General features: G+C 47.6%; 5 protein-coding genes across 5 annotated transcripts; 3 read left to right on the forward strand and 2 right to left on the reverse strand.

Annotated features, from left to right (window-relative positions):
* Window positions 1-1,661: 1,661 nt before the first annotated feature.
* Window positions 1,662-2,594, forward strand: FOXG_02648 (uncharacterized protein; the record flags this gene model as incomplete). Its single annotated transcript, XM_018380113.1, has 1 exon — window positions 1,662-2,594. The coding sequence occupies one exon, from the start codon at window positions 1,662-1,664 to the stop codon at window positions 2,592-2,594; it is 933 nt and encodes a 310-aa protein (XP_018236305.1).
* A 584-nt stretch (window positions 2,595-3,178) lies between these two features.
* Window positions 3,179-4,371, reverse strand: FOXG_02649 (uncharacterized protein; the record flags this gene model as incomplete). The annotated part of the gene is made up of 3 exons (XM_018380114.1): window positions 3,179-3,841; window positions 3,910-4,039; window positions 4,097-4,371. The coding sequence occupies 3 exons, from the start codon at window positions 4,369-4,371 to the stop codon at window positions 3,179-3,181; spliced, it is 1,068 nt and encodes a 355-aa protein (XP_018236306.1).
* An 859-nt stretch (window positions 4,372-5,230) lies between these two features.
* FOXG_02650 (uncharacterized protein) lies at window positions 5,231-6,599 on the forward strand (the record flags this gene model as incomplete). Its single annotated transcript, XM_018380115.1, has 6 exons — window positions 5,231-5,264; window positions 5,327-5,397; window positions 5,462-5,676; window positions 5,771-5,873; window positions 5,911-6,199; window positions 6,325-6,599. The coding sequence occupies 6 exons, from the start codon at window positions 5,231-5,233 to the stop codon at window positions 6,597-6,599; spliced, it is 987 nt and encodes a 328-aa protein (XP_018236307.1).
* Window positions 6,600-7,930: 1,331 nt separating this feature from the next.
* Window positions 7,931-8,119, forward strand: FOXG_18372 (uncharacterized protein; the record flags this gene model as incomplete). The annotated part of the gene is made up of 1 exon (XM_018398445.1): window positions 7,931-8,119. One exon carries the CDS (start codon window positions 7,931-7,933, stop codon window positions 8,117-8,119), a length of 189 nt encoding a protein of 62 aa, XP_018236308.1.
* A 1,536-nt stretch (window positions 8,120-9,655) lies between these two features.
* Window positions 9,656-10,014, reverse strand: FOXG_18373 (uncharacterized protein; the record flags this gene model as incomplete). Its single annotated transcript, XM_018398446.1, has 2 exons — window positions 9,656-9,760; window positions 9,811-10,014. 2 exons carry the CDS (start codon window positions 10,012-10,014, stop codon window positions 9,656-9,658), a joined length of 309 nt encoding a protein of 102 aa, XP_018236309.1.
* Between the last annotated feature and the right edge of the window lie 1,476 nt (window positions 10,015-11,490).

The following is an 11,490-nucleotide window of genomic DNA, read 5'->3' on the forward strand; positions in this document are numbered from 1 at the left end:
TAACGAAGGTGTAGTTCCGGAGGGCATATCAGACAGTTATCTGTTTTGGTAGACGGGTTTCTCTTTTATCAACCGAAGATTCAACTTTCAAGGCTTGTGACGGTGATCCACCCAGGTCCACTGACACTGTAGGTGCCTAACCTAATTCTACTGTTTGCTGGTGGGGTCAAAGCCGATGGCAGAGGGACACGACTCATGATTGAGGCAGTACACTTCGCTGGAGAGCATACGGAGTTAAGCGTTCTTCCCGTCACTCGAACAGCTAGTCGGCTGGCTGATTAATCATGATATATTTGGTTCATTAACACAACCACTTACGGATCACTGTCTCCATGAAATTGCGAGCAGCTCCGCAATATGTGCGGAATACTACCATGTTTCCCCCATCTGTTTTCATAATCAATGGACATGGATTGGCACTCGCCAGTGCCGAGATAACTGTGGAAGACATGACTGCTATACCACACAATTCCGCACCCACATTTGCAGTGACGCCCCCGATGTAGCCTGCGGGAAAGTGGTGTCGAGGCCACAGATGCGCTATCATGATGTTGTACAAGAGAGACTTAATTGAGTACATCGACTGCTGCCCCGGACAGAGGGAGTGTCTGCCAGCTAGGGGTGCAGAATAGCTAGGAAATGTTTGCTAAACTAGGCTAGGTTAACTATTTGAGTCGAGGCCACATTCTTGCCGTGGAAATACCACCGAAATCGACTGTCCACCCTGATATACCCCGTATTAGGCCTTGACGTTATGCCACAGTCTTGAGGTTGAACTAAAGTGTTTGTGTGTGGAGACCAGTCCGGAACTCTAGCCTGATTTGGGAAGAATTATATCCTGGTGTGGAGGGTCCGTCCCACTCTCGACGAAAACAATGATTTAGGCTTACAAAATTAGCCCCACCCAAGAGCTTTGTATCGACAACATCATCGTTAATGCGCAAGCGATACAGGATGGCTCGGCAGAGAACATCATGCGACATGACCATTATTCGGCAACTCTTCTTCTAGGTGGCGATGATGGATAATCTGAGACCTATGCAATAGATCGACTGTCCGAACACGCCGACGCGGCCGACACGTATTGCACTAGATCCCTTATAGCCAACTGGATGGGTCTAGTCACACACACAACGGCTACTACTTGGGAAGGCACAAAAGGGATTCCAAGAAAAGGACTACCAGCTGGCTATAGTACAGCACACAATGGGAATCCTTGAGCCGTAGGCTGAAGAAGTAATGCCTATGAAAAAGAAGAGAGTCCGGATCAACCGTCTTGTCTTCCCACTCCGCCCTGGAAACACCATCCTTACCAGACTGATGGGTGTAGTGATGACCAATCTGGCCGAGATTGCTCGAGACTTCCGCTGGACCCATGGGCGTTAGAGTAAATTTCAGGGTTCGAATCACGGGCCTGCTACGTCTTAAGTCCGTCCTAGAGGCTATTGACATCTTGGCATGGGCCGTAACAGGGGGGGCACTCTCGAACTTTCGAGATGAGGTTCTTTACCAATCAGGACTAACCCTTGAGTCATGGTAGATATTATTGATTATGGACACTTATTTCATAATGCTTTCTATCATGATCAACGCACCAACATTGCGCATCGCACACGAAAGAAAATCACGAAAGATCGATCACGCCGCCTCTTGATATCGCAATGGAACCGTTTGTGATAACACTCTCGAACAACAGCACGATTGCTGGTATTCATAGTTTGCCGCCACCCTCTGCGTCTGGCCCAAAATCTCGTCCCTTGGTCGTCGGCTTGCACGGCGGCACCTACGACTGCCATTACTTCGACCCGAACAACAAACACAGCGCATCTAGACTGAGCTATGCGTTGGGGGTTCCTTTTGTATCTATCGACCGTCCCTGCTACGGAGACAGTGATTCCTTTCTCCCCATCCCCGAAGGCTCAACCTTCGATGAGCAGACTGGGCTATGGCTTCATCAATTCATCCTACCTGCTTTATGGTCCATTTTTGGCGTGCCTAATGGTTGTAATGCCATTGTAATTCTCGGCCACAGCCTCGGAGCAATGGGTGCCATCATCACTGCGGCACAGCATGCGCAGGACAAGACACCTCTTTATCCACTGGCAGGCATTGTGGTTTCCGGAATTGGCACGCGGCATCTTACGCTGTCGAACGACCAGGATTCAGCTGATGCACCCTTGTCTCCTCCCGAGAATCTGGTGTTTACCCCTCACATCAAGAACTCTCTCATGTTTCGACCGGGAACAGTAGATCCGTCGGTCCTGGAACTCACCGAGCGGCTGAACCAACCCAGCCCTTCTGCGGAGATGCAGAGTTTGGCTCCTTGGCTGCTGACCTGGCGCGACCGCTGGGCTGTGCATGTTACGGTACCAGTCATGTATTCTCTTCCTGAATTTGATTCCTTTTTCGAGGCAACGGAAGACCATTTGCAGGAATGTGCTGCTGCGTTCTCCAAGAGTACGCGTGTTGATACCAGTCTCATCAAAGGGGCGCCACACTGCATAGAGCTGAGTTATTGGTCGCAAGGGTGGTATGCCCGTTGCTTCGGGTTTGCGGTCGAGTGTGCCGCCAGTTTTGCTGCAGGCCTCGAGTAGGCCAACTGTTCTTACGGAGAAAGACAGATGCTGCAACGTCCTGCGGAGTATGCAGCAGTTCAACGACACAAATACGAGGATGTTCCTTATACTCAAAATATTTTCAAAACCAGCTTATCTACAGCCCTAAGTCTCAATACGTCCGTTGTCTAAGCTTTTTCCAAAGTCTTATTTATTGCCCCATAGATCTGAGTTGTGCCTCGAGGTTTACGTTGGCCAGAATGCAAGTAACATAAGCAGCATGATGCTATTTCTAGGACAATCTTTAGGCGATAACCTAGAAGAGAAGCATTAAAAAGTGTGGGATTCGTATTTGGCATTCCTCTCGAAGTTCGAGGAAAACCAATCAAATAGTATTGGGGCTCCGGGATGAAAGTGCAAGCTGGGTCATTGGAACGGTAGATACTTCAGGAGACGACATCCATACGGAGGACCAATCATATAGAAACGAATGAGGGCATCTATTAGAGATCATGAGTGGTGTTTACTGAAAACATATTCTTGAACAACACCCTGCTTCATGATTCGGCCCTTGTCTTTTCTGGCTGAGACTTATATTCGCAGCCGCTAGACATACATACATCCTACAATGTATAGATGAGTTTTGCCGCGCGTACCCTGCCCGCTTTAAGATCCTCAAGCCCTTTCAAGACACCTGCGAGGCCCTTCCCCCCTTGATTGACTAACGGCCGCACTGGCTTAAGCTTGCCCTCATGCAATAAAAGGCGCACCAGCTCGAACAGCATCACGGCAAACTCGTAATCCTCAGGCTTGGCCGGGATAAGCCTGCCCCACTTCGTGATATCCTCGCCGAAAGCGGTGTAGGCAGCTGTATACCCAGACTGGATTTTCGGGTTGACGGATGTAACGACCTCGGGAGGAAGCCGTAGTAGTGCGCTATAGTAGGTCTCCGTCTCTGAAGCGAGGGCTCGCGCGCAGAGTCGCGCCGTTTCAGGAGTCGAGACACAGTCCAACGCGTGGCGCAGGCGACCTGCTGTGAAATCGCGAATATCAGAAACGCACTTGTCCACATTTGCGTACTCAAATACAGCATCGGCGCCGAAAGACCTGACGTAGTCCATATTTCCGGCAGAGGATGTCGTCACGACTGAGAGACCCGAGAGTTTGGCGAGCTGTATCGCAAGGATACCCGTAGGGGTGCTTCCACCATATATGAGGACATATTCGGGTTCGCTCGCAGGGTGGGTTGGCAGCGGCAGCTTCAGGGACTGGTAGAGACCTTGGGCCTACAGTATCAGATCCGAGATCAGCATCAGCAGTACAGACCGTATTGGGAATGCCATCGCAGACTTACAGCCGTCACAATGCCGACACTGAGACCAGCCGCCTCCACATCGCTGATATTGTCCGGGATTCTGAAAGCAAGTCCTGCCTTGACGACGCTATACTCTCCATACGAGCCGTCTTCAGGCTCCATGCCGTTTCTGGTGGACTAGAGATTAACATGTACGCTCCAGTGTAAAAGAAAGCTGGCTACTCACCCGCCATTGGCGAGGCCGGCAATCCGATCGCCCTTCTTGAACGGCTTAGACACTCCAGGTCCGATCTCTTCAACAATGCCGGCGTAGTCATAGCCAAACTTTGAGCCTAGTTCTGTACCCTGCTGTAACTGCTTCCAGTCGATCGGGTTCAGTCCGACGGCAGTTGTTCTGATGAGTAGGTACCCGTCGCGCAGCTTTGGCATTGGTACTTTCTTAGTAGCCAGTATACCCGTACCGTCGGCTTGCAGGATGCTGATTTGTGCCGGCAGAGTCATTTTGAACGATGCTATCTTTGCTCAGAAAGATAAATGTTGCTGGTGTGGGGATCGTCAAGAAATTATACATCCAAGTATCAAGTGTACTGATGTAGGATGTGAGCGAAAATCTAGTTAAACGTCCGATACATTTTCCTAAGGGGCAGGCACATCTTATCACTGAAGCGGCAGCGGGAGCTGGTTCCACGTACAGAGGGACGTACTTCTACCCAGAAGATATTCCCAAAATGGTCGACATAGCCCGATGGTGTATTTGTCAGGGAGTACGATCTTAATCTCCAAGTGGGCCTTTGGGAGGTCGGGCCTTTCGTCCTCATGCGTCCAGGCCACGCACTAGGCACGATCGATTAATGGGCTCGCAAATGGGACTGGGACTGTTAACGTTGATACAATATGGCAAGATCCACTAAACTGACCCCAAAATATTTCAGCATACATGGCCCGCGATTTGCCGAAATGAGTGCCGAGACATTGCACCGCCTGGTTCGCCATGTATACGACGTAGTAGTCCACTTGGCCAAACTTCACCCGCGATACGTACATAATATGTGGCTGCTGACCAATACAACTAACAAACCTTGGTTTTGTTTATGCGCGGGCGTCCGAAAATAAGTTGTCTCATACGGGGCCGTGCATTGAACAAACATGCCAACCAAACGGACTTAACCTTACCTCCGCCCCTGGGTACTGGTTGCGTACAAGTAAACCCAAAAGCTTGAGTAAAAACTTTCCTGTTACCGACCGAGGTATAAAATCGAGCGTGTGGCCCTTTTCCCTTGATTCTATCGCTCTCTTATCATTTTCGATGCTCATTGCTCAACTGTCGACTGGTTCATAAACTTCTGCACTTTTCGCTATCATGGTCAACGTGGTTATCGTGGGTGGTGCTGGCAGTAAGTCTCTTGCAAGGTTCATAGGCAATGTTGAGAACTGGCGGAGTAACTGAATCAATCAGGTGTCGGCCATAATGTTGTCGAGGAGCTTGTTTCCCGCGGCGGCCACGACATCGCCGTCTGGACAAGGAAGGTAGGCAATTTATCGACGAGCCACGATCTACCGAATCAGTAAATCCATGCTAACACAAAGTCAGAACCCGTCGGAGGCCGTTGTTCCACCAGGCGCCCGAGTAGTCCAGGTCACCGATTACACTGATCACGCGGCCCTCGTCTCAATGCTGCAGGGTGTCAATGCTGTTCTTGCGTTCATTAACCCCATGACCGACCCCGGCAATCGCACGCAGAAGGCTCTAATCGATGCGTGCATTGCGGCCAAGGTCAGGAGATATGCTCCCAGTGAATGGGCTGGGTGAGTGGCAAATCTCCCTGCATATCGTTCCCGCAGGGCCATATCCTCTCCCTTTCTTAAGAGAAAAGATGTCTCATGAATGACGGTGTTACAGGAAGACCAAGAGCTCCATCAAGATGTACGCCCACAAGGCCGAGGTCCTTGACTACCTAGAGGAGGGTCAACAAAAAAAAGAAGGTACGTGCTTCCGCGCGGAGGTAGGTGTACGAGATTTAGCGTATTGACTATTGGCAGGTGCTGGAATACGGAATCTTTCAGCCGGGGCTACTGTCTGATTATTTCGCCGCCCCATTCCCGCCGTCGCAGCATATGAACACTTTCCCACTACTCTTTGACCTCCTAGGAGCTCGTGCGGTTATCGTCGAGGATGGCCAGGCACCCATGTCCCTGACAGCCGCTAGTGACGTTGGTGTTGTTGTCGCACACGCCATTGAATCCAATGAACCGTGGTCCCTCCAAGGCGGCATTGTTGGCGAGAAGACCAACATGTTGAAGGTAGTCGAGACGGCAGAGAAGATTACAGGTAGGGCGCTTCACTTCTTTCTTGCTCGGCGGGGCTACATGCTAGTTTCTGAATGGCTTTTTTCATGCTTTTGTTTCTGCCTCTACTTGTTCAAAGCTTGCGTATGCTAACCCATTGGTTCCAAGGGAAAAAATTCGAGCTACATTATGTCAAGGCTACTGATCTAAGAGCTGGCGAATGGAAGGCGAAGTGGCAGCCTACTTTCGATGAGACCCTCCCTCCGGAAAAGGTCAAGGAAATGGTCGTTCCATTTGTGTCAGGATGGGCCCTCGGCATCTGGGATGGACTTATTGATCTCGAGCCGGACTGGAACAGGCGTTTTCCTAATATCAAGTTTGTGTCTGTGGAGGAAATGCTTCGAGGAGCATGGGAGAGGGCGAAGGCAGCGAATAAGGCCTAGACAGCGGAGCTTTGGCTTGACACTGAGCAAATTGCTCCTATGTATTTGGGGCTCCGTGACTTCCACAATAAATACTTTGGAGGTATGGCCAACCGAGAGAAGACATCCAGGGCATGCTGTGAGGTTTAACGATAATTACGAGGGGTAGCTTAAAGACCTAAACTAGGGCTAATAAACAGGTTTAGGATGTTAGATTGCGGCGCAAGAGCAGACTGGAGTTTATTGCCTATGCTTGTAAGTATGAGCTTGGTTTGTCCTATGTCGTCGCTGATAGCAGGTCGATATAGTTCCTTATTCTTTTTTCTTTCTTGACTTCTTTTGGTTACTTCGACTGAGACTCTTGGGCGGTGAAGACCTCGGTAAAGGTGGCAGTAAAACCTTTTAAACTAGGTATTTTGGGAGAATTAGTGAGGTACTTGCTGATGATTTTAATTCCTCCTATAGTAGTACTGGTCAAGCTATTTAACGAGCTATATATCCCTTAAGTGGGCGGATAATAAGTTAATCCGTCTTGTTGGTCTTATATAGACCTTCTGCCTCTAGGTAGAAGTAGTTCCCTGAGGTTATTAGCTTTAATAATAAATATAATACTAACTGCTTTAAGCTTTTATTATTCTAAGTAATAGGACAGGCTTGCCTTAGCTTAATCCTTAATATGCTTTTAATTTAATTAATAATAAGAGATGTATAAACTAGCTAAACTCTAAAGCCTCTTTCTATCAGCGCCAACACGTCAATCAACCAGTCCACAAATTACGCAGCAGCCACTGGCAATGAGTTCTTATGTGAGATTAACCCAGGCCCTTTAATTACAATGCTTGCAGAGGGCTTAGTTATGGATAACATAAAGGTTCAATTTAGAGATAACCTAGAGAAAATCTATGACCTCTGGATATTAATGGTGTAAAGGTATATGCTACTATTTATAATAGCCTGCAATAACCCTTACATTATTAAGGTCCTTTATGATCTAGTAGAAGACTTTAAGAATGTAGATATATTAATTTTAAGATTCGCCTTGGTTCTATTAGCGTGATTGATGGATTCCTTATAGAGCTAGATAAGGTCTGACTGCTGAGCTGGTATGGTTATTCTTAGAAAGAGGGCCGACAGCATTGTGACGGACATGTATGTTAATGCTCTCGGCTCGCTCGCAAACAAGACTACTGCTCGGCGTCAGGCATTTTGGTTTCGCCGTCTTCATAAGCGGCGGACATACATGGCGAGGTCGGCGCCGATCCTCATTGTCTTTTATACAGAAAAAGCAGAACGTATTGTATGAGTCCCTTTCCCTGACCTTTTCAGGAGCTTTGGCGGCTGCTAATGTACATATGGTAAGACGGAATCTAAAATTGTCCAACGGGAATTTGCACGCGCTTGCCGCTGAAGTGTACCGTCGTTGCCCTCCGGAGGTGGTTCAGGCCGCAGAGTACATAATGCAGGTGGGGGAATCCAATGGAGGGATTGGCGCCGAAGCAAAGCAGGTACATATGGAAAAGCTGAGGTTCATGCTGCACTGATGAGAAATGTCATTAGCTATGATGTCTGTCTACCATAGTATCTGCGTACCAATCGTGTTTGCATACCACAGTGTCTGCCTTCCATAGTATTTGCATACCATAATATCGTATTTGCCATATAAAACTACTCATATCTTGCTTCTATAATGTGCAAGACACCATGGTGGGTAAGAAACCATGGTCAGTTACCATAGTAGACAGGATACCATGGTAGGTCAGTTACCGTGGTGGTGGGCAGGACGCCGTGACTGGTGCTGTCAAGTATCCTATCCTCGTTTGAAGTAGAGCAAGGTATCAGACCTTGGATCCCGTACTCTAGCGCCAGTCCCTTTTATGGCTACATCTGAGTGCTTATCTCGTCGCAAGTGTGAATTTAATGTTGCTTCGCCACCGGTATTCTCGAGACACTGCTCATTGCAGTGGAGGCTTCAAGCTTCTGCCGTCGTGCCCATTGCCAGCACCTTTTGACAGGTGCTCCGCCTCAACTCCATCTGATTAACGTACTTGTTCATGTTACTCAGGATTTATCCACCTGAACAGCAGACAGCGGCCCTTTCTCCCTATTCAATCAAGCCGCGGATTTTAAGTGGTGGCTGGGAACCACCTTGTAGAAAAATAAAGAAACTCGCTCACCGATATCCGCCATACAAGGCTCTATAAGCGTGGTAGGGCAAGTGACTGACCTCTACATTCCTTGACGGCCTGGTGCTGAATGCGAGCGCCGCATCAAAAGTTTTTCGACTTAAATTTCATTAGAGTCGAAGTAAATCGCTGGATTAAGCAACCTAACTTACGTCAATTGGTGATGGAATGATTTGCTTCTCGTCCGTGAACTGCTGGCCTAAAAATTTAATTCACCTACATTCAGCACCCTTGGCGCTAAATTTGGGAGGACCGGGAGGTTAGCAGGATCGGTAAGTGACCAGTACCCTCCCCCAAGCACGCCAGTAGATGAACTGTAGCGAGGAGATACTGTTATCCTCCTCAGGCAAAAATTTGTAAGAAATTGCACCCCTCGCTCACTTTGCAACGTGATGTTACCAGTATCGCACATCTGGAGTGACAATCCTATGCCAGGAAGGAAAAGCTGCTGGTAACATCACACTCTGCAGTGAGCGTCCCTTGCTTACTCTCTTGAATTTTAACGTCCGCCAGATGACTAGTAACATATTGTTACCAGTGTCGCGCACAAGGTTCTCTTGACACCTGATCACGTGGATTCGTGACACAAAGTCGGAATATTACCAGCTTTGTGGTTTTTCAGGTATGCATATCACGCCTTCACCAGCACGAAGCGGCTACAGCAGGCACGCTAAAAATTTAGGAGACTGCTAAATTCGTCTAACAAGGTATTTTAGACATGGTAGCGGCAACTGTCGCCAGCTCTTTATAACGTATAGATAACACATCTACTGTTTAGATTGCCGGGCCTCATCGTGTCAGGAGCGTAAAGCTTCATTGAAATCAATTTTAATTTATGTTCATTCCTCTCTAGGCTCTAACAATGGGTTCCTTGTCAGCGTTGACGCTTCTAGACTACGTTCCGCCATAGCTCCCGTCCTTTTCACTGAACTTCGGTTGTTCCTTATGATGTGCAACATCCACGGCTGTCACGAGCACGGGCAACGGGAAGGTTTCATTCTGTCATACTCTGTTAGTCACAGTAAGCATAAGGTGTCAGGAACACCGACTTTTTCCTCATCAGATAGCGGTAAGGCTTTATCAGTAGACTTGAACTCATACTTTACGCCCTTGCGACGTATACAGACGTATACTTCAGCGTCATAAACGTGATGAATAATGAGGTCGTTATTCATAAGTGTACTCCATTTCTTCCTGAAGTTCTCATTACTCCGGTTTCTCTTCCTTACGCGCGTACTCAGAATGACTGCCATTGTGGTTGCGGAGAAGGGAAACTGGCATAGTACTTAGCTGGAAATAGGATATACATATATATTTACCCTTCTCTAATCCATTTCCAGCAAGCGCAGGGGTGCTGTTCTTGCTTGTTTGTTTTATGTATTAAGGAAGCTGTTTTTGGCCCCCCTGCGATCATGCTATGTTATGTTATGTTATGTTATGTTATGTGTATTTTTCGTCTGGGTGGCTGTAACGAAGCCAAATCTCCTACTGGAGCAAGACGTGCTGAGCTAGCTAGGTACAGGGAACCCCGCTTCCTTTACCATCCAGTATACCAAGGTACAAAAGGCGCTGTATTTTCTCAAGCCTGTTGCCTGTCAGCAGGTTTAGGGGCATACTATTAACTTTTTCCACTGACTAGAATTCTCTTATATATTACTATATCTACTAATACAGTCTATAATCTCTAGTAACCAAGTTATAGCTTATAGTTATATATTATAGCAGCAAGGAAAAACCTTAGGAAGGGATTAGAGGCTAACAGTGTGGCTTACCTTTGAAGGAGAAAAACCTATTATAATTAGCGTTATTAATTAGGAGGATATTACTACTAATGCTATAGGCACTATCTTCTAATATCTAAGGCGTTCTGGTTCTAAGGTACTGCTATTAGATCTAATAAAGGTATTATTAAAGAAGGCTAACTCTCTAAATTCCTTCTCTAAAAACTGCTATTAGGGAGCTAATGGCATCCCCGCAGTTTTATGTGGTCGCTTGGCCCGTAGAAAATCCCGCTCCTAGCATTGCACTAACAGTGCGTGCCAAGAAAGAATTTTTATAGGGGAGAGTTGGGGGTTGAATCTAACTAAGGATGAGAAAGCCATCCAGGGTAGTTCCGCGTACCCTGACAAGATGTTTTGCGTCAACTGGACGGTGATCCTATCGCCCATCGGAACTTCAGACTTTTCCTACTTAAACTTTCCGTGGAAGCTAGGCGACAAACAAACGATAAGTATCACATTTTGCATGCACTCCCAATTGGAATCTGATTAGAAAGACGTAGGATTTACGTAACGTCCCACATTTTCTGCTACCAAGCACGTTCAGCGGTAGACTTATATAGGAAATTGAACCTACTTTACCAGTTGGCGTTTTCAAAATGGTCACCGATGCTGGTATAGATAAGGGTCTCATGAAACAAGTTGCTGGTGTGAGTGCTCCAGTCATGGCACCCACGCATATCTGATACCCCAAAGAGTGTTTACCGGCCAGCCACGAGCCTACGGGCATGTACCCCGTCTCGTACGTACAAGGCCTTGAGCAACGGGTCGCGGGTCTTCAGGGACGCCTCGACCAACAAAGTGCCAAATCAATGACCCAAGAACTTCCTGAGTCTGGTAGTACTCTGGCCCCAAATTTGCAGACAAACATTCATCCAGATTTACAGGGCTTTACTGGTCATCATTGACGCCTTTTATATGCCGTCTGTGCCCAGTCAAGGAACTCATTGA

The sequence above is a fragment of the Fusarium oxysporum genome, chromosome 5, assembly GCF_000149955.1.
Source record: "Fusarium oxysporum f. sp. lycopersici 4287 chromosome 5, whole genome shotgun sequence".
Lineage (NCBI taxonomy): Eukaryota > Fungi > Ascomycota > Sordariomycetes > Hypocreales > Nectriaceae > Fusarium > Fusarium oxysporum.